Raw genomic sequence first — 22886 nt, 5'->3', positions numbered from 1 at the left:
AATAACAAAATAATCACTTGAACAGAGTATTTCTGGAGGTATTTAAAAAGAGATAATTATTTATGGAGGAGTTTAAGAAGAGACTGGATGTGGCACTTGGTGCCATGGTCTAGCAGACAAGGTGGTGTTGGGTCACGGGTTGGATGATCTCAGAGGTCCTTTGCAACCTGGCTGGTTCTGGGTCGTGCAAACCGCGTGGCAGCAGCACATTAATCGGTGTCCGCGGGATGTCCGCGGGATATTTGCGGGGAGCGCGGTGTGCGGGGCAGGGACAGGAGCAGCGATCCCAGCGCGGGGGCCGGGCCGGGGCGGGGCGGCGGCGGCGGCGGCTCCAATGGGAGCGGGCGGGCGGTGCCGGGCGCGGGCGGCGGAGCCTCTCGGGCGAACAAAGAGGGAGCGGGAGAGCGCGGGGGCCGCGGGGGCGATCGGGCCATGCGGGGCCGGCGGTGAGGCGGGAGGCGCTCCATGGCCCGCGGGTCGGGGTGAGGCGCGGCGCGGGCCATGGCGGGCGTGAGCTACTCGCCGCCCTGGTGGGTGAGCCTCCTGCACCGCCTGCCGCACCTCAGCCTGCGCTGGGAGCTCACCGCCGCCGACTTCCGACCGCACGACGCCGAGTACCAGCAGGTGGGTGCTGGGCAGCGGGCTCGGACCGCCTGGGGGGGGAGGAGGAGGAGGAGGAGGAGGAGGAGGAAAGGGGGATGCCCGGTCCCCGCTCGGGCTCCCCGGGTGGGTGCCCGTGGGTGTCGGTCGGTGCCGTGTCCCCCCTGTCCGTGAGGTTTTGGCAGGCAGGAGCTGCCCCCTCCATCCCCTTGCCCCGGGTCGGGGCAGGGGTCTCCCTGCTGGCGGCTGGAGGTTGTCGCTGCCGGCGAGGTGAGCAGGAGCCCTGAGCTGCCCCCCACCCCCGCCAGGCTGCTGGAAGCCCCAAGTTCTTCTTGGGAGAAGGTGAAATTATAAAATCGTTAAGGTTGCAATGGACCTCCAGGGTCATCATGCCCAACCTTTGACCGAACGCCACCGTGCCCACTAAACCGCATCGCGGAGCGGCCCCGGCAGCGGGGCTGGAGCTGCCCGGGTGGGTGCCCGGGTGGGTGCCCTGGTGGGTACCCTGGCCAGGTCCCAGCGCTGCCCAGGCGAAGGCACCGTCCCGGCCTGGTGCCCCTGGCTGGACCGTAACCCCCCATGGCCGGCAATAACCCTGTGCAGGCTGCGCTGACCATCCTCATTGATGCCGCCAGCCCTGCAGAGAGGCCAGCAGTGCCTTCCCAAAACCGCCTGCCTGCCTGCTGGAAAACAGATGACTTAATGCACGAGAGCGGCATTCGCATCAAGTGCACGGGAGGATGCTCACACAATACTTGTGTGCCGCTTTTTTTTTTTTTTTTTTTAATGCTGCTTAGCCCGTACCCTGTGCTTGGTTGGCTAGGCATGTAATTAAAATGATTGTGGAGTGAATCTGTGCGCTCCAACATCTGTGATCTCTGCTGTCATCTTGGAACAGAGCTGCAGTGGCTCTGCTGCCTCGTTCTGCCACGCTCTCTGGTTTTGAAAACACCATTTTGCTTTTCTGAACATACTTGCAGTGTCCTATATATGCAGCCTACTGTCATGCACACAGGCAGGAAGGCTGAGGCACCTAAACAGTTCTCATTTTATCCTGGAAATAGAAGATATTAGAAATACTTGAGAAATCAGTGTGTTTTGGCTTTTTGTTTTGAACAGATGAACGGACCTGTGGGCTGACTCTAGAGCAAAATGCAAGAGGTGTATTTAAGGAGTGATGAGTGGATACAAAGAAACACCTTGAAACCTGTAAATCAAAGGGACTTTTGACATAACTTTGTATTTGGGGCTTCAATTTGTTAATTTTAGTTCCCTTGGCTTAGCAGAGTTCAAGATGGCCACATGCAGATGTAATGCTGCACAGCAGCTGAACTGTGTTTCCATGACCTCAGAGGGTAACTGCCTTTAAAACAAGGTATATGAGAAGCTGGAGATCAGAAGTTAAGAGTTCATGGAAAAATGTTCTTGGGAGTGTGTTATCATGAAACAAGCAGTAGTTGACCTTTGAATAGATGGCAGATGTACTGATTTTCACTTAAATTGCTTGAAAGCATTCCTAGCCACAATCTGGGGTTGTGTTTGTTTGTCAGATAATTTTTCTACAGTAATCATATTCCCACTTAAAGCCTTCTGCTGTTCTCCTCCTGTGTAGCTGCCTCCCCTCCCTTGATGATATTAAGGACTTCTTGCACAGCAGTCGATGGCCTTTTAAGTTTTAACATCAGCTCGCAAGAAAACGTCTTATCAAATCCAAACTCGAATGTCTGGATTACTGAGGCGTCTGTCGTCAAGAGAATGATTTGAGCAGCAGCAGCTTTGCTGGTTTTGGTGTTGGTGAGGGGGAGCAAACAGGCTCCAGCAATGCAGCCTTGTGCTATCGGTGTCGTGGTTATATAACGAAGCTGCTGTGGCTCTGCGAGTTGACTCTGGAGTTCGTAGCCACACAGATTAATTCTAATGCAGTGAAAGAGGGAAACTTAATCCTGGGCTGGGAACTGAAATGCTGAATGCTCTCTCATGCTTTAAATTGTTCAGAAGGCCTTTTGGGTTTGAGTTCTAGCTTTTTTTCTATTAGCTTTGTTATGAATATGCATCTCTTGCTCTGTGTTTGCAGCCTGTGCTGGCATTGTCTCCCCTTGTCTTTAGGAACCTTTTGTATTTAGCAGGTGGGATTGTATACATCCTCAAAATAAGGAAGTCCATTTTTAATCTTAAGTTCTGCTTATTTTCTTTACTTTGTAGGTCTCATTGCCACAAATTGTGTGTATTTTTGTTTTATATTCCATTAGTGATTGATACCCTGATTCTTAAGTATGAACTGTTAAGCTACACACTGCATTTGAGTTCTCCAGAGGTTGAGGAGAGGTCAGTAAGGGATGCTAGCTGGGAGTTTAGGGGGGTGGATAAGGGCAGGGCATCCCTAGCTATAGTAAGGAAAGATCACCTTTACTAAACTCCATGACTTCAAGGCACTGGTTAGTTGCACTGTCATCATAAATAGACATACAGCTGGCCTCAGTGTCCCTTCCCATTCTGATTTGTTATGAGGAAGGAAGCAATGTATCCTTTCTGATTCTCTGCTGCTTCTCTAGAAAAGATTTCTCAACCCGTGGCCAAGGGAAAGCATTGCTTTCCTTATAAAACTGTTTCATTTTGTAACCTCTTAGTAAATATTTACCTGTTCCTTGTACTCATGTTTTGATGACAGGCTTTGAATTTCTGCATCAGCTGAACATCTCACTTCAGCCAGAAGTGAAATGCAGTGCCTTGCATTAGCCCGTTGTCATGTCACTTGTTGCAGTGCCACGTGTTCCTGCAGGTGAGGAGGCTGCTGATTTAACAAGCTTTCCACCTCTACCTGGCAAGGATTAGTGTGATGTGCAAGCTGCTGTTCCACTGAAGCAGCAGACGAGCTGCTGTCCCCTGAAATCTCTCTGAAGCACAGCTAGATAAGCACACACTGCCAGTCTTTGAAGTCCAGCTCTTTGTCAAGTCTTCTGGGCCCCTGGATGATGGGGACTATCTAGCAGGACGCAGATCTGATGGCTACTTGTGCTGTTCTGTCCCGTGTAGTCCCCTTGGTCGGAGCAGGAGGGACGCCCCCTGTGCACCAGCCTCTCTCAAGGCAGCTGTGTCCATTGTGTACCAACCTACCAGGGCTTCCTTCTTTTGTCTGAGAACATGAGAAATACTTAGGGTGGTGTTGCTGCCAAGGGCTGACATCAGTGCAGCTGCAGGTCTTGGCTGCATACACCTGAGTCAGGCTCTGAAACACTTTCTCTTGGTATTACTTACTCTTATCTTCTCCCACAGCATATCTTGTTGCATTAGGCTAGAACAGTGTGTGTGAGTGTGGAGGAGCAGAACAGATCCTTCCCCTCCAGACTAGATTGTTTAAAAATGTATGTCTGTACTGATGTCCTTCAGATGCTCCACTTCCCCCACGACAAGCTGTGGACAGCAGTACAACTAGTTGTTTGGTTTTGTTTTTTTTTTTTTCTGGGGGAATTGAGGTGAACCTCAATGTAGACTGAGCTGGGGTTGTAATCCTTCTTCTCCAGGGGGTTTGGCATGCTGGTGAGTCCTATCAGATCTGTCTTCGTGCGCTGCTTGCAGGACTTGCTCCATAGCCCTCCCTATAGAGGATCTTATCAGACTGGTTCTTTTCCTAATCCTCCCATGAATCATTGGGGTTGAAAATATCTTGATATGAACAGCTTTGTTCTGGCTGTATTCTCATCTGAGTCATACTGCAGTGCACTGCAAAGCCTTTTCACTGTGTAGTGAGTCACAAATTCTGGAGTGAAGGGAATGTAAAAATGGAGCAGAGCTCCTGTTCCTTCTGACAGCATCATGCTAACACCAATTCTGGTGTCCCTGCCTTTTGCTGCTGAACAAATGACGATGATCTTACCAGTACTGTCCACTTACTTCCAATTCAGTTGATTGGCCCAGTAAGATGGCCCTGAGACTGGTGATGTCACTGGTTTAATCTGTTCAGTAATGTAAGTATTTGTGACTGACTTAGTTGAATTCACTTTCTTTCTCAAGGTAGAATTGGGTAAGAGCCTTGAGGTTGTGTGGAGGTCACATGCTGGAAAGAAGTAGAAAAGCTGAATAGCTTTGGTAATACAGCACAACAACAGGTAATGGGATATCTGCTTGAGTCAGGGTGTCTGTGGCACTGACAGAAAAGGAGCCCACAATGCTTTAGCTCTTGAGTCTCTGTGTGCTGAGAAGTGTGCTGTGAACAGTGAAGGAGAAAAGAGGCTGTGAAAGCTAAGCCAGGGAGCCTTGACTTGAAATTCAGCTTTTTGCTCATTACTGGAAACTGGCAGTGTTGACATGACTCTGTGTAGACGCATAGGTTGTGTGTGAATCAGGCTTGGAAAAAGCAAAGTTCTCCAGCATCTTTGAAACTCATTCCTTGCACCACTTCGTGCTTTCTCAGTAAGAGTCAGAACTGCAGATGCACAGTTAGTAGGTGTAATGGCAACAGTGTGTGCTTTGGAAAGTGACTGGATGATTGATTCACACCAATTAAGATGCAGAATCGTGCTAAAGGAAGCATCAATAAGAGCAGGGATATGCTCTAGTCCTTGGTTTTGAGATGGTCTCTTCAGTGTTGTCACCCAGGAGTTCCCTGTCATACATCTGTCAGTGCTTTTGTCCTGTAATATTCTTTTTCTCCTACCAAACGTGTGCTGAGGAGGGATCCAGCAGGGAAAGGTGCTGTGGAAGCCCAGAGATGCTTCCCTTCTTTTGGCTTGCCAACTCTAATCCAAGGCATGTGTGTTTGAACCCGTAGCCAAAGGTTCAGCAAGAAATTAATTCTGTCAGGTACTTTCTGGCTCTGTGAGGCTGTTTCCCTGCACATGACAGCTAATGTCATCTTTGGAAGTATTTCTTGGCTGGAGAAACATGATGGAGCCTAAACTGCCAAAAAACTTGGATTATAGAGATTGTTTTAGAACTTCCTCTACTGTACTGGCGTCTTATTTCAATTTTGAAACCAAGAGTCTTTCTGTAAATTGGAAACATGTGTATTAGTCAAGTTGGATGACGTGTTTTTGTCTAGTTGGCTCAAAGTCAGAGGGTAATGTGCCTTCCTTAAAGGGGTTGGACTGAAGGTTTCTTTCTTTCAAGAATAGATGGACCATTTCCAAGGTCTGATCAGCTCTCCTGCTGTAGCACTACTTTGCTTGTATTTCCAGAAGGGTCAAGCGACCCCTGTTAGTAGAATCCAATGTTTTCTAATGAATTTGAAGTTACTTTTATTTTTCTAAGAACTGATGGTAAATCCCTCCTTCCCTTTACTCGTCAGTCTCTGCTGCATGAGTAACCATCAGCAAATTGGTGCCGTGGTCTGACTCCTCTATTCTGTGCTTTATCTGGAAGAGCCTTTCCTAAGGAACTGCAGCACAATGAATAACCAAAAATGTAGAATCGAGACAACTTTTGATGGCTGTTTTTTACCAAAGGTAGACATACAATGTTTTCTGTTGACTGTACATCCGGTCATGCAGCAGCATATGGTGTACAGACAGGAAAAAAAAAAATCAACCTTTGCCAGCTTTCTGTCTGCAGCCTTACTTTTGTTTTGCTGACCCATGCTGTGCTGCTACGTTTTCAGATGGTCTCCTGAGAACTGACAGTTTCTGGAAACCCTGACTGTAGATTACCTTACTCTGGACAAAAAAAAGTAACTGTTCTAAATGTATGGTTTGAACAGAGCAGAGCACACGGGGGGGTGAGAGGTGTCTTGGAAAAATGTGAAACACCTTGTGGGGGTTGGAGGGAAAGAGGTGCAAGTGAGTATGCAAAGGTGTAAACCATGCTTGCTTCATCTGGGCAGGATCCTAAAAGTATTAATCCTGCACAGAGAGGATGCTGCTGTCCACCCCCGTGAGCTTCCCACTCTTAAGAGACCTTTATGCAGCTTGCTCTGAAGGTACCATGGAAGGTATCATGCTGCTCTTAGCTGGAAGAGTAGAACCAGAATTTAAAAGATTTGTTTGGTGGTTGTGGTGGCCAGCCAGTGGCACCTTGGTACTTCTGCACCAAGACAACATTTGTCCTCTTGAAAAATCTTTTTTTTTTTTTTTTTTTTTTTTTTTAATATGAGTGTAACACTATATGTCTCCTGGGCTGCAAAACCTGATCACTAGCATTCTGGAGAAAGGGCTAGTCAAAATCAGTTCAGTCTTACCTTCTCTTTTTTTTTTTTTTTTTTCTTTTTTTTTTTCTTTCCCTCTTCCCATCAATTCTTAATGCCTTTTTGAGCACAGGAACATCTGTGCTTTTCAGGTTAACAAAGCACCTTTGTTTAAATGTTGATCCAATAAAACAAGCACTGCTTAAAGCAGATGTGGATGTGGATTTTTGGTGCTCCTTCTTTTTCATTATTAGGGAAAGTGAGATGAGAAATTCTCACCCAGAAGAACATATCCCATTAGGCACAACTCTGGAGATTAAGGGTAGGAAGTCAGGTGCTTTCTCTGACTTAATCCCAAGGCTTTGAATGTGGATTAAGGAGCTGTGCTACAAGTCTTCTTGATATCTTACTTTTATTTTGGGATTAGGTTTATTTTTGAACTTGTAAACAAAAGTCTGTCCATTGATAGTGAGATGTAAGTTATGAACCTTTGTCACATCAGATTTCCTGACATATGTGACTTCAGAACAGACAGTTGAAGGGACAAGTGCCTTACAATCCCTTGAGTTTCTGGTTTTTCCATTTTTTCTTTTTTTTCCTCCTTGTTCTTCTAGGACAAGGCTAATTTTATACCCCTTGCCCCCACCAGCACAGTTGCTGATGGAAGGGGTGAAGTCCAGAGTTGATGGTTGGTGCTGTTTGTGTTGATGCAATAGGACTGTGCTGTGGCAGAGCTCGCCTGGTCACCTTGGTGTGACTCCTCTCAGGGACAGTCCTGTACCTGTTTTAAGGATTGGGGTGCTGAATGCTAAACAGTGATGGCCAAGGCTTCTCCTGAAGTCACTCTTTTTATGTTCTTTGATGTCAACTGAATACGCTTGGGTGGCTGAAAGCAAGCAGTGAGTAAGATAGTGCTCACTCTTAATTTTCTTGGAGTGGAGGGGAGTCAGCATCTCGTCTGCATTAACCTCTCAATGACTGTCAATTCTCTTCTTGTTTCTGTTAAATCTTTCAGTAGTAAACTTTTTACCAGTTATGGTGAGACTTCCCATTCCCCTTGAGTGGGTAGGAGAACTTGGCTTGTTTTCAACTGAATGTGATTCCCATAGCTGGGGGAAGGGATGTGATGTCTGGGAATTTATTTGCTGTAAGGTTCAGATGACACTTGAGTAACTTTGGAATATATCAGGATTATCTTCTGTACTGAACCTTAATTCTCACTTTTAAGACCTGAATAAGGCTAAGAATGCTCAGGGATATATTGATATATCCTGGAGAGTTATTTATTATAATAATAATAAAAACAGAACCCAGTAACCTTGCTTCTCTCTTTGCCAGGCTGTTTGTACTTTCAGGGTATGTCATCCTACCAGTTCTTTGTTTCAGCTGACAATGGTGATTAACAAGACAGGTGAGCTAAAATGAAGGAGGATCAAGTTCATGCAGGACTTTTAGTCCTGGGGATGCACTCATATGACAGTCTAAAAAAAAAAGAAAAAAGTCCTCACTGTTGGAAATCCTCCCTTTTCTTCCACTTCAAGGGGTGACTGAGACTGTTGGTTGTGTTGTGGTGAAAAACTAGAAATTGGTTACATTTATCCTCAAACCAGGAATTACTTTTGTTGCACGGTGACAGGGTCTGCAGGTATCTAGTGAACAGAAGCTGTGGGGCAGAGCCATGCTGATGCAATTTCTTTTTTTTTTTTTTCATATTAGATAAACTGGGAAAGAGCAAACCACAGAGCACTTTCATGTTGCAAAAGGCTTTCATTTCAGACCTTTTTTTTTTTTTTTTTTAAGATTTCTGGGTAATGAGCCACTCTAAGTTTGATCTTGTAATTGTGAGCTTTAGGGTTTGGTAAGCTGCAAATGTGCACGTTTTTTGCAAAGTAGTCATTTGTGTGCTAAGGCTGCAAGGCTATTCTCTTGCAAGAAAAGAAAAGTAGGTTAGCGTGCAATCCATGGACACAGCAGTTGGTGTGACTCGGTCATGACACTTGCACCATTCCCTTCTCTGAGCACTTGGGTGTGAGGGTAACATTTACAATCATTTGTGCTTTCACATGGTCATCAGGTTGCTTGCTTCAGCAGATGTAATGTGTGCCTGACCTCTTTTAAGTTGTTATTTTAAAAAATGAGCGCTTTTTGGTCAATAGTAAGAGCAGTGTTGAAACCAGCCGGGGGAAGAGCTGACAGTCCCCTTCACCCTCACTTAAACTGGAGCTGCGTCCTCAGATTTGGATTTCCTTGGTCAGTACTAAATGCTTTTTGTGGCTGATATGGCTCAGAATGGTGCCACACGTGCATATGCATGAAGGCCCTTTGTAGTGTGAAATTAGGGGTGAAAGATATTGCTAATCAGTCCTAACAATGAGGGACTTATTCCTGGACAAGGGGAAAGGGGAATGTGGGGAATGGATGTTTCACAAATGTATAACACATTCAGACGAGTTTTTATGCCAGTGTTGGTGCCTGTGCACGGACACCCTTTTCAGGCTGTAAAATGCTGCTGTTCATGCTGAGAATTTAAACAAGCTGCCTATTCAACACCGAAATCCAAAATAACGCCAAAATCCAAATGGAGGCACTTCAGTTGCATAATGGTGTCTGTTACAAGGAGGCCTTGGTGCAGCAGATGATGTAATGCTCCTTAAGATAAGGCCCAGGCTGGGGTCGGGAGAGAGAGGGAAAAGGATGTCGGTGACGGAACCATTAAGAGTATTGCTAATGCTATCAAAGCTCTCCATAGGGTGTTAATTAGCAAAACTGAATAATCCCAAAGTTGATTGTGTTACAACTGTACATGTGGAAAAAATGACCCATTGCTTGGCGCTACCTGTTCTCTCCGATTACCATCGCTTTTTCCCTGGGGTGAACTTTCTTGCAGTTAACAGTGTGCTCAAGTTCCTGTAGCTGATAAACTGGTTATTTTGATTCTTGGTGTAGTAGCTAAGAATTCTTCAGCCTGCCAAAGAGATGCTTTCTGTTGCTTGCTGAAATTGTAGTGCTTCACATCTGGGCTGTGCCTGCAGCCTTGTTATTTAAGTCCTGGTCGTAAGGGAGGTTGTTACTGTTTGGAGGCCTCTGGCAGTTGGTTATTTCACTTCCTCCCTAAACTTATGTTTAGCATATACTTATTTTCTTTTGTTTGGGAATAGTCGTGTCCTCACTGCAAGTGCCCCTAGTCTGTTTTTGGACTGGTGTGGTCAGAGGGGTGACACAGGATTGCTGCCCTACCTCCAGCCCTCCTGTCCCCTCTCTCCCTTGTCTTACAGTATTCACTCCAGGAAATGCTGAGAAAGTCGAGAGTAATGGAATTCATGAAATTCAAGCTGTGCTTCAATGAAAACGTGTTTTCAATTTCTGCCTCCTTGGGAGCCTGAGACTGAACTGTAATTGTTGGCGCTGGGTGGGGGCTGGGGCCGGGATGAATGGAAGTGGCGGAGTCAGCGCTCTGCGGAGCCTCTCGCCCGGCATCTCCCCGCTCTCGGCATTCAAAGGCTGGTGTGTGCTTTGTGGCAGCTTCAGGAAGCATTTTTGTATTCAGCTGTCCAAAAGGCCCAGCCGTTTTCCTGCTGGGTTTGATCTGGCTGTCGGGGTCTGAATGACAGTGACATGTTGGAGAGGAACGTGATGGGGAGAAGCATCAGCTGGGGGTGGTTTATCCATCCCCCGTCTCTGCTCTTGATCCTGCTCCCGCTGTCCTTTGAGTGTCCTGCTGCCGATTAAGGGTGAGAATTATAATGGGGACTCAAAAGCCTTTGGTAAAACTCATTAATTCATTCCTCCTTTAATTAGACACCCAGCCATGGGCTTATAATTATCAGAGCCCAGGAATGTTTGCAGCTGTAACAAGCTGTGCTGCATCAGTTGCAGAATCCATGGGTTTTTTGGCAAATGCAGATCTGATGAGCTCTTCCTTGGTTTGGATTTTGGTGAGGAACATGCAAGGGCATAGAAATGAAGGAAGCAGCTGAGTGTATGTAGTTGCTGACCTCTACCTGAATCTTGTGGCTGACCTCAGCTGAATCTTGCCTCGGTGTTGAACTAAGAGGAAAGGGTGGAGTTGTCCTGCTTACAAATATTATTTTTCCTTAGGAGGTGTAATAATGTAACTTTCAAGGAGAGAAAAGAGGAAGGAGAATCTAAGGAAAAGTTACTCAGACATGATATCTTAAACCTTTAGCACCTGAGGGAATCACACTTTTGGAATAAGTCTAACAGGAGCAGTTGCAGACAGTGCCCATTTTACTGTTTGGAAGTTAGAGAATAGCTGAGTGTTCTACAATGAAAAGTACCAGGTACTTTTTTTTGAGTCTTCTGGGGGGGAAAAAAGTCAATAATGAACTTCTATAATTTTGTAATCTCTTCTTGTTTCCGAAATGGGAAGGAAGGTAATTTTCAGAACTAATTTTTGTGGCTGACCCCCAGCAACAGATGACTGGGGTCTTCTGTGAGAGCTTCATGCTACTTCTGGTATCTTTGAAATACTCATGGGCTTTTTTCTTTTGCAGAAGGAGAACTAGAGGGAAGGCTGAAAGGACTTCAGAAAAGGACTTATTTCTACTTTATTGCAACTCTTCTTGTAGTTCTGATCACTGTGAATGCCGTAGTAGACCCTGACAACATGATCTCCATTTAGCATTAGACTGACAGGCTGTCAAGTGCAAGCAAACCAGAAAGGCACAAATCTAGGAAAAGGCTGGGGACGGAGATATCTGGCTGTCACTGACCTTAGACAAATATGATTAAAAAGATAGGTTTGCTTCTTTTTTTTTTCCTTAAGATTTTGACTTGAGTAAGGTTAGAATGAACACTTTGGACTTGAGAAAATGGGAGCTATTGCACAAGAGTAGATTAGAGGTATTGCTAGGCAATGGCAAGTGTTAATGTTCATGTTCCTTTAAGAGGGGAAACTGTTTCAGTTGTAGTAGGTGGCAGGAAAAAATGGATCAGCTGTGTTTTGGGTCTTTTTCTGTCTGGATTTAGTGGAAAGCACAGATAGCACATCCAGTGAAGATGGAATGATTTGTTTGACACTTGTGTAGCTATAACAGAAATCTTTACTTTGGATGAGAGTGCTATTTTAATACCACTGAACAGCACTTCTTGTGTGCTTTTTAGTATTTCAAAATGTGACCGTCTTCTTCTGTTTGTCCTTCCTGTCCTCTCCCCACACAGTCTGAGTTGTTGTTGGCTTATGAGACCGAGCAGTGCCTGGAGCTTGGGCAGGACAGGGCTTCATCCCTGGCTTCTGAGGTCAAATGTACTGGATCACTGGCCTTTCCTTACATATGTATATATCCAAAATTCTTACAGGTTAGACAATAGACGTTGGATCAACCTGAGTAGACAAGTTAGTGAGAGCAACAGATTTCCAAGGCTAAAATAGCCTTTCATTCCCATAAGGACAGCTGGGTAAACGTTCTGGTGAAGCTCTTGGCTGGTCTCGGAGTCCATGATCTAGGAAGACTGATGCTCTAACAGTGAACCTCTTGATCACTGCAGAGGTTGTTTTTTGGGCTTTTTCAGCTTGACCTGTTAAAAATTAAAAACCTCTTCAAACACAAGCTTTTCAGCATTTTCAATGCTTTAATATTAAATAGGAAACTAAAGGTGGCGAACATAAAATACGTCAAGTGCTGTTGAAAGAATTCTCCACGTGGACAAACGGTGCTCTGGGATGTGCTTCCAAGGCCTCTGTGCTTGCAGGCAGCTCTTGGAGGAGCTGTGTGAGTGATAGTAGATGCTGGGAGGGTTCTGCTGAGGTGTAAATAACAAGGTTGGACAGTTAACGCTGGCTCTGCTGTTTTTATTAGTGCAGCTTAGCTCTCGCCTCGGGTGATCTGGAGGTTATGGGAGAAGGAGGAAGGGACAAGCTGTGAACTTACCTCCTCTCCCAGCAGAGGATGATGAGAAGGTATGAGGATCTCGTTACCCTAATCCCCCCTTGGCATGTTAATTCTTCTTGTCTGTGTACTCCCCGTATCTTAAGTCTGAAATTCCTACTGAGGCAACAGCTTGCTGGGTCACGTGTGTCTCACTGCAGTGCCCTTTGCACCTTTTTTGTGTGCATTTTGTTGCAGCTATTAAAGTTCAGTTGGCTGCTATAGTATTTCATTGCTCTTAATTTCGTTCTCAAGAAAATGTTGCTTTGAGAGACTTATTACTGTCCTAAATACATTTACTAGCTATTTGCTAGCTATTGCATCTTCTGCCTGTGACTGACCCACCTCTTAATGTCCTCTGCAGGTCCAACTTCATTTTGTGGTTATATCTGAATCATCTGCTCATGGGAGGAGATGTACCTCTTGTACCACAGCAGTGACATATCCAACTGGTGAAAGGTAGTTCTGCAGGTATAACCTCTGGGCAGGACTTTCATCACTAACTTAATTATTAGGTTTGGTTTACATGTGTTGGCTTTGATAAGAGTGGTCTTGACTGTTTGGTGCAATAAATGAAATATAAGGTTCCTAAGAAAGAAGCAGTTTTAAGGATAGACTTTGAGTGCTCATCAAGTACATCATCGAGTTCAAACCAGGCATGTCTGTATTTCTTTTCCCTGCCAAAGTGAAATTTGCTGCTTTGTCTGATGTAGTGAATGCTGAGCTTCCTTTCTAACATCTGTGCCTTCAGATGGGATTCACCAGTAATTTAGTTCTTTACCTCCTACTCACAAACACATACATGACAATTTCTTTGATACTAAAGCTAGTCCTACAAGACTTTCATCCTTGGGGATGTGCTCAACTAGCCTTTGACATGCTGCTGCCTTCTGACAAGTCACTGGTCACGTCTCCTGGGAAAACGGAGATCCCGAGTGTTTTCTGTGTAGGTGCACTCAGACCTTGGTCAGTGCAGTCTTGCCCATGTCCTTTGAACATAGGCTAACTGTAAACAGGGCTGAGAGCCTCTGGAAACAAGTGTTGTCCTCAGATTTATTCTCCATGAGGGATATCTTTTTCTGTTAGAACAGGACAGGTGCAAAGAGGAACCGCAGTGTTGTTCTAAAGCTGCAGTTGGTGCAAGGTTTGATGTTAACTGCAAGCTGTATATTCTTTTTGTAGTCAAAACGTTTGCTATCCTGGGGTAAGCATCTTCTTCTTGGTATACCTGTGGTTTGGGCTGTGTGGCTCTTTGTGTTCCACTACAGCATTTCTGTCTTGCCTGACCTGGATGGATGTGCTGGTGGCTGGAGCTATGCTGTAGGTAAGGAAGGGCTCAGAGCACATGTGGGCTCATACCATCAGTTGGGGGAATGGTGCTGGCCCACTGCATGTTGTCATCAATGCTGCACTTGGGGTGATGGCTTCTTGGGCAACCCTGGCTGTAAAAATCTAAAGCCCCTCCAGTGCTGCTGAGTGGGGTCTCAGTAGGTAGGAAAGTGTCTCGTGTGATTCCCAGCTGCTTGCAAGGAACAGGGTCTCCAGGCTATTTACACTGCACTCTTCACTGTCATGTATTCACCATCCAGGCAGCACCCAGATAACCCCCCATGCCTGTGCCCATGGCAAATAGGCTTCCTAGTGGGGTTACTCATTCCAGGCACGTCCGCTGTCCTGCTCTGTAGCTCCAGCTGGGTTAGTCATGCGTCTCACCGAGCGTGTCAGATCTGAGACGATCTGTCTCTCTTGCCTCTGCTCTCTGAATCCTTGCTCTTATAAAAGACAGTAATCAACAAAAGGGCAGTTAGAGTTGTGGAGCTTGGTTATATGATCTTGTCACTTCTTTCATCCTGATCTTTAGACTAAAGAGATGATGTTTTGAGCGCTGAAGTATTTTCAGGGTCCTGGGAAAGTGGCTGGGACTGTACTGTTCAGCTGCAGGGCACTGTCTAAAATTAAATAGTGGCAGCTGGTGACAGGAAAATGGAAAAAAATCTTTTTTTTTTTTTTTTTTTTTTAGGAGAAAACCAAATTAAAACTCGATGCCATGCTATTCCTTGTGGTCATACTCTGTGTCTGGAAGCTACTGTTAAAGCTCCCAGTTATTACATGTGGGATTGCACTATCATGCCTTTAAATGTATGCAAAAACCTGCTCATGTTCCTTCACTTACATGCTTTCCACATGAGGGTATAATCTAGTGACAATATAATCACTTCCATAGCAACCAGCATGTCATAAACAGGATTATAGTGCCTAGTAAGGATGGAGGGCACAAAGAATTCAGGGAGGAAGTGCCCCCTCATGTAAATACCCTCATTAATGTGGAGCAAAGCAGGGTAAATAATGATGTATGTGCAGAGAGCAGCATCCTGCTTCACCTGCTGTGTGGCACTCAGGGGCTGTGTCACCAGAGAAGAGGGGAGGAGGAAGGGAATACATTCACGTGTGTGGTGTGTCCTTTAAAACCACAAAGCCTTAAGAAGGTGAATCTGTGTCATTAGCAAGGCAGGATAAACTCTGTAGAGAGCCTGTTACTGATCTCAAGGTGCAAGTGCAGTGGGCAGCCTTGTCTCAGCTAATGTGATTAAAACCCTGAAGGCACCAGGGACATATTCTTGCCATCTCTCTCCCTGAATTCCTTCTTCCTGCTCCCCTATCAAGAGCACCCTCACCCTCCAGTCTGAAGAGGGTAAGGTTTGTCTGCTACAAAGTACTGCATTTTCCCCCCACTAGTGCTGTCTGTAGAGTTAAGTTAAAATGCTTTCTCAATACACACTCAAGCTTGCTTTCTCTTTTTAGTAAAAACTTGAGATGGCTGTTTTATTTTTAAAGATGGGAAGAACCAGCAAAATCAAAAGCTTCTGTCTTTAGCTCCTTCTGCAGTGAAGACTAAGGGTGTCTTGTGATGTTCTTCTGCAGACCCATAAAGGAAAGAGAACTACTTCACTAGGTTTCGTGGCTGGTTTTATGCTGCATAGATTTAAGTGAGAACAGTTAGTGAGTGCTTTAAGAGTGTTTGAGCAGATGCTCTGCCCTACTTTGTTCTGCAGTTTATGCACCACTTGCCTTCATTCAATAAAAAGCAACATGAAAACATGGGAGTTATTGCAGATATTTGCTCTGTGGCTTCAGGATATCTTATCATGGGGCTGCTCAAAACCTTTTTCTAGTGAATTGCTCCCACTTTTTGCTGTGTTTTGGTGATGTAACAAATGATTCAATTGCTTCAGTAACTCGAATGTACTGTTTGGCTCTTTCCCAGGAGGTTTAACACTTGCTTAAAGGGTGAAGAATTCTGGGCAACTGCTGCCAGCCCTTAAGTGCTGTGAAAGGTCTCTTGTCAATGTTCCAGCTTTCTGTATAGGTTGGGAGTCAAGATAATGTTCCCCACTAATCTAATGTGCTTGGTCAGACCGGATCTAACTCTGTATTTTTACCTAAACTACTTTTCTTGGTGGTGGTGTTTTTAGAGAGCTGAGTTTGTGGAAAGGGATCCTGATCACTAGTAGTGAATTGCTAAGGAGGACATAACTCTCTTCTTTTTAGCTTCAGAGAATCTGCAATGGATGCATTTTTACTGGTGGTCCTGCAGTTAATGAAGTCTGACAGCCCCACTTGATTAGAAAATAAGCTTCAGTAAGAGATTCTCTGAGTCCTACACTGGAGCATGTAGTTTATGCTTCTCTTTGTCCTCATTAGGATGCTCACTGAAAATACATTCACAAATGAGGCTTAAAATACCTGTCTATAAAGAATAGAAAGAAAAATTCCATGTAGGGAAGGGTGGATCTTAAGTTTGAGATATTTCAAGTGCAAGGCGAATGTCTGGTGTGGCCTGGCCTAGAAATATGTATAAAACTACTCAAATGCAAAATGATTCACCTGGCTCCCTTTTGTGGCATCTTTTATGGGAGAGTTCATACACAGCCTGGGGGTTTTCTGCTTTACACACTGATGAATCCCACTTTGGGATAATGTTCCAAACAGGCAAATTGCTGATCTGCACAGGTAACAAGGTACCTGGGGCTACAGAAAAGCTGTTTTCAAACCAAAGTTAGCCATGAAGGTAGCTGTAGGTATTAACACTGAAGGTTGCTATAAAGCCAAGGAATGTGCTGCACCGATCAAGGTAAGGAGGCTGAAAGTCCATCCAGCTGTAGCAGTGAACTGAAAGACATTGAAACAAAAGCAAACAAAGCAGGAGGTGGTTGGCAAATAACAAATGAGTAACTAAACACCAGTTCCTGGCGTAGGTCTGATGAGACTTTTTCAGGAACCACAACAGCAAGAAAAGGTGAGATCATGTATTTCTGCATTTGTCATTCTGGAAGCTCTGAGAATGCTGATCTGGCACTAACAGCTGTTTTTAATAGCCTAATTTAATTTTTAAGTTTCTGTAAGTATTCCCTGCAGGACTGGTAAATGCTATTCTTGTTGTTGTTAGTGGAAGTGGCCAACCCTGGTGATGTTGCAAACATACACCACAAGGCACGTGTTGGGTGGCTTGCCAAGCCCAAGGTCTGAGCAACCCCAGGGATGGCTGATAGCAGGAATGACCCACTGCTCAGCTGTCAGTGGCTATGGCCTGGATGCTGTATGGGAGGCTGGATTAAATAGTCCTTTCCAAGAGTTTTCAGGCCAGGAATCTGTCCTGTGTTGCTCCAAGGGGCTGCAGTACTTGAGTATGTAATAGTGAGTGGAGGAGGCAGCTGGATGTTGTCCATTGGATTTCTTCTTACTTTGCTGGATCTCTCCTTGTACTTCCAGTTTGAATGCTGGGGGCTGTGTTTCTAACCTGAGATGTGAAGTTAAAAACAAAACAGCAGAGTGAAGAATCTGTGCTCCTGGGTTTTCATTCTGAAAGATGACGTATCTGTCATTCTTCTGCCAGTCAGTAGTTGTGAAAGTGCTGGAGAAAGGAAAAGAGCCTTGTTTGTGGTTAGAAATTAAAGTACCTCACACAGCCCTATGAAGACCTGTTGAGCAGGAGCACTAGAGCCTGTTCAGCTGGTGCTGGTGTGACCAGCTTGTTGCATCCTTCTCCGGTGGCTGCTCTTGCTCAGGTACCGGTGCCGTGACAGGGTTGTGTTCACAGCAGCTGTTTGCAGTGAAAAAGCTGCAGTGAAAAAGCCTTTCCCTTGAGATTTACCAAGTGGCTGTGCAACACCTTGGGCTTGACCTGCTAAGCTCTTCAGCTGCAGTGCTTCTGACTTGTTGTGATTCTTCATGGATAGAAAGGGTTCATCTCAAGCAGTGGCTATTAATCTAAAGGTAGCATTGAGAAGACACAGAAATATACTGTATATTCAGTAATTTCAGCATACCTAGCTAGAGGCAAAAGAAAAAGGAGTTGGTGGGAAGCACAGCTCAGGATTACACTGTGAGGGGGGAGCTATCAGCCAATTTAGGATGTGAAAGAAAATGTACTTCCTCCTTCTGCTTTATAATTTTGTCCTCAGGGAGTAGTGTTGCTGTGTTCTCTGAAGGAAGTCTTCAGTGTGTTTAAGGGCTTCAAGGTTGAAGGCCTAGGACTGCTGATTACTGACTCTATTTGTGGGAGGATGTGATGCTTTCAAAATGCAGAACTGCAGTGGTGAGATGAATAGTGTCTTAGTGGGCAGAGAAATGGGGAAAGTCCCTGTTATCAAGTGTCCAAAATGGCTTAAATTTCCCAATGAAATTGAAGCTGAAAGATCCCAAAGGGTGAGTTTATGAGAAGTAGGGAAATCAATCTGCAGTCAGTGACTCTTTTATAAAAGACACAGATTTTGCTTTTAGCTTGTGGGGATCACTTTTTTTTTCCTAAACAAAAGTGGGTGTTTAGTGCACGTCAGCAGCAGTGAGTGAGTCGTGAGCTGAATGGTCCTCGAAGAGCGACGTTGCCCGGTGAAGGCCTGTCAGGATGCTGGCTTCCCTCTCTGCTTATCAGGTGTGACAGTGACAGGGGAGCTGTTGGCTCTGCTAACTCTGGTACTCCAGGCTCTGCTTGGGAGCAGCAATCCCAAGTAATGGGATATGCTCAGTGTCTGTGTCCAAGTGACACACGGTTCGTATTGACAAGGTGTGGGTCTGTGAAGCTCCAAGCAGCAAAGCTTCAGCAGAGCGTATGGACTTTGCGTTTCTGCCTCTAAAACTGATCCAAGCAGTGATCTGCTGAGAGGTAGAAGCTGTGCAGTAATTTCTTCCCCAGCTGTAGCTGCTATGAAAACAAATGTTGAAGGGCGTATTTTTCTCACAATGGCCCCTCTATCAAGGGCGCTTCACAAGTTACTGGATTAGCATAACAAGGGTGGATTGAAGCAATGCCGATAAGAGCAGAGTGTTTCCTGCTGGAATTATGATCGAGTGACTTATAATTCTGCTGTCTTGCACATTTTTCAATCCTGGACTTAATAGGAAAGATTAGGCTGCCTGAAGTGTCACCACTTCCTCTTCTGCATCTGCAAATTGCAGCAGGATTTGGTGCTGTCCAAGCCAGCACACACAAACTGGGGCTGGAGCTAGGAGAAGTCACTCTTCTCTTGACTGTGGAGCATTGTGAAATGTTTCCTCCCTTGTACTGTGTTTGGAAATGCTGTTTTTTGTAATAACCCAGTTAAACTGCATGTTCTCAAGTCCCATGTGGTTTGAGTTTTGTTGTTGTTAGTAGTGGTTTTTTATTTAGATTCTTTGTGGAACATGCAGGTGCATGTTAGATATGCTCAGGGGCCCAGGAGAAAACAGTGTTGTCGCTTTCCTTACAAGTTGGACAAAAGTTTTGAAGTTGTTTTAACCTCTCCCCCAAACAATGAAACCCAAACACCTTTATGTTGTAGAACTCCATGCAAACAAATTGCCTTTGTTTACCTCTTTGTACACTGAAAACCCAGGAAATCCCATAGCTATATGCAGCCCAAACTTTGCTAGTAGGTTTGTATTTTCAATCTGAACCTTTGAAGAATGAGTCCACTTCTCTACAGAGTTGCAGATCTGGTTTTGAAACATTATGGGAGGGCAAGGTTCTGAGCAGCACTTTCTGGCATTACCTGTGTCAGTGTGCTCAAAGACTCCTTATTAGCTTTTTGACTTTTCCACAAAATGTGGCACAAAGCTGCAGCCTTGAAATTTGGATATTTTTTTTTTTCTTTTAATGGCATCACAGACTTCTTTGCTCCTGATCTCCTGTGGAATGGCACTGCTGTATCAGTGCTGCAGTGCCAAGACCCATGTGCATTCGTGAAATTGTTTCCAGCACCCATTTGGAATAAATACATGTCTGTTGCTTGCTGGACAATATTTCATACACAATAAAGAAATGGATAGTACTGTATTCTAACATCCTGGGCATGATTTAAGGTTAGATTTGGGCTGTGAACAGGGATGTTTGTCTGTGATAAGCCTCTTCAGGTAAGACCTCAGTGGAGAAATAGTGCAAAACTGTGGTTTCAACATTGTTAAAATGGGACCTAAACCTTAGGTCCTGCTTGGCAAATCCTGGCACTGATGTGACTCTCCCATCCCTAATAAAGTTTGCAGCTTTAGACCCTTTAATCACAGCTGTCTGAAGTGGAAGTTTGTTGTTCCTGAGGTCATGGTTCAGGAGGATGGCTGGAACACTTTGCACTCTGGGGCTGCTCGGTGATCAAATCAAGGACCTGCCCTGGCTGAGAACACGTTTCCACACCAGCACAGGGGTTCTCCTGGTTGCAGTTACAGTGTAACCAGCCCTGGTAGGCACAGAAGCTGCTACCTGAGGCCAGGGTGTTTGAACAGCTGCCCCGTGAACCAGACTGAGCATCTGATCAAGGCATAAAACACTGTTTATTCTTGTCAGATGAATTGTTATAACCCTGGTCTGGCATGAACTTGGGGCAGGAACAAAGTCCCCATGCCTTCAGAGTGCTGTGGCACTAAGATTGAGTGGAAAAGTGTGGGACATGCCAGGCTTTGTGTTGAATCTCCCTTTTGGAATATTTTGGGGTATTGAATCAAGAAGTAGAATTCAGGAACCAAATACAAGGTTCCTGGCTGACTTCTATCTTCATGTGAGCCCGTAGGCTTTTCTAAACCATAGCTCTTTCTAAACCATCATGGAAAAAACACACTTCTGGGTTTGGCTTAGAGATGAGCTGTTTCCTGCCCTTTATGGCTTTTTTCTGGTTTGAAGTCGGAAACAATACTGAGAGTAAATAGAACAACCCACTGTACTGCTGGTGAAGGGGGTCTGTAATAGCACTTTATTTCTGGTTACTTTGTGACCTGAAGAATTGTAGCGGAGCGGAGCATATTCCTGTTAAAAGTTCTAACACCAACCAGTATTTATCAAAGCTTATTCTTTCTTGGTTTCTCTTTGCCCTGAAGACCACACTCTCCATCACTTTAACAGTCTTGAGCTGTGCTTGTTGCCACACGAGCAGATGATCAATTTTTCGCTTCTGTGGCAGCAGGTTATCTGTGATTTGATGCTCTCGTTGGGTGGTGTGTGTGCATCTCCTCCTCACCAGGGTGCATTAAAGCCTTGGATGTGACCTGTGAAATCAGACACGACCACACTGTGTCACAGAGTGTGTCTGAGGTGGTGGTGTAAGGTCACTGCACAGTTGGACAAGCAGTAACACATGTGAGTGTCTTCACTCGACCCTGGAGCTCAGCTGGTGTCTGTGAGGCAGCCACAGTCCCCACCTTCCCTGCAAGCTCCCCTCCTGCAAGTCTATTCTGCATTTTGAAGCCCTTTTCAGAGTTGTGCCTCTTTAAAAGAGTAATGAGGTTGAAAGCAAGATACGGGGCTGTGTGACGGGTTGAGGCCCATCCATTTGTCAGGGAAATGGTTTCCCAGTGCTGCATACCGATAGGAAGTGTCAAGCCTGATAAATATGCTCGAGCTTCCTTACTTCTTCATTTTCCCTAGAGCTTGGTTTTCAGAAAGAAATATTGATATGTAAAATATTAGAGATAGTCACCAGGGACCAACCTGGAGTGGAGACAGGGCAGGAATATTTTAATTTTGAAGCTGGCTGGATAAACAGTTAAATGAACAAACATTTTCTTTTGTTTTATAGAGACTTTATTTAACCAAAAAATAAAAAAAAAAAGAGGAAGGGCACCAAACTTCATACACTGAAGTGTCTGGGAGGGAACATCCTTTCAGATGTTTGGTGTGTTGGAGATAAAGGCACCCTTCCTTTCATCAGTAGCCTTTTTTCCAAGGGATTTTTTAATGCAGTGCAGTCAGTGAGTCTGGGTTTCTGGGCTCCTTGTTTCTGGGCTCTGGCTGAAATAGCTCTTCCTGCTGGAATTGAAATCGGAAATGACCTGAGCTACTCATGGTGAACAAGAGGAAGGTGGGGAGTGGACTTGCTAGCTGGAAACTTGTTAATTCTGTTTTTATTTTCAGTAGCTGAGAAACAATTATTTTTTAAATGTTCAGAATTTGGCTAGTGGGAGCATTTGCTGTCTTGTTATCCAGGGAAGTATGAAGATGGGAAAAAGTGGTATCCTCCTCGTAAGATTTTAGTTATAATAAAATTTGTGACTAATATGGTTACAAAACTCTCCCCCCCCCTCCAACACCAGTTTCGCAGAGAGGATTGCCTTGGATCAGCATCAGATTTGTTAGTCTGAATAAGGATTTCTACACACTTGGTGACCAGGAGAATGGCAGCCAGGTGACAGCCGTACATGGGACATGGCTGGACATGCTTTAACCCCAGTCACATTGGTTTGCAATGTCTCATTGGTCTTGTATGGTATTTAAATGTTGTGCTGCTATTCCTGGGCTTCAGGGGTGAAATTATAAGTTGACTTTAGAACCCAGAACCTCTTGAATAGTTTTTTCTTACAATATCAGTGTTAAGAGCTCTATTTTAAAGATCATATGTTATGTTGATACTTTTGAATACTTTAGTCTGAAGTGCATAAATACCAAAGGGCTGCTTCTCTTATTTAAGTGTTGTGGGAGTAAATTTTTCCTAATGCCTGTTTGCTAGGTAGTAGCCAAAGGATCTAGATCTTAACTATGGCTTAGATTTTGTCTTTTCAGTTGAGGGGACAGAAAAAAAGAATAGAGTGTCTCAGAAGGACAGACTGAAGTGACCAACGTGTCTTAAATGTGAATGATGAAGTCTTCCCAAATGCTTTGCCCTGGCAATCCCTGGTGCTTTTATATTTCCTTTAGGATGGGCAGTATCTCCAGACTAGCAATAGGTCTCAGGGATGGCCATGTTTTCCAGAGGGACAAACTGAAGTTGAGGAACAATTACAGTAACCAAGTTCTATGAATAGCAGGTCTTTCCTATGTCTAG

At 44.8% G+C, this 22886-nt stretch overlaps 1 protein-coding gene across 2 annotated transcripts in view; it reads left to right on the top strand.

The window, feature by feature from the left end:
* The first annotated feature begins 418 nt into the window (after positions 1-418).
* The window catches only part of TTYH3 (tweety family member 3), a 75769-nt gene continuing 53301 nt past the window's right edge, over positions 419-22886 (top strand). The window contains exon 1 of one of the 2 annotated variants that reach the window (XM_032703864.1): positions 419-624. In XM_032703864.1, the coding sequence (XP_032559755.1) occupies positions 502-624 (123 nt within the window). In that variant the 5' untranslated portion in view covers positions 419-501. The remainder of the gene's footprint in view (positions 625-22886) is intronic. The other variant, XM_032703865.1, reaches the window with a different exon arrangement.

This window comes from Chiroxiphia lanceolata, chromosome 16 (assembly GCF_009829145.1).
Source record: "Chiroxiphia lanceolata isolate bChiLan1 chromosome 16, bChiLan1.pri, whole genome shotgun sequence".
NCBI lineage: Eukaryota > Metazoa > Chordata > Aves > Passeriformes > Pipridae > Chiroxiphia > Chiroxiphia lanceolata.
This window is presented reverse-complemented; position numbering and strand designations above follow the sequence as displayed.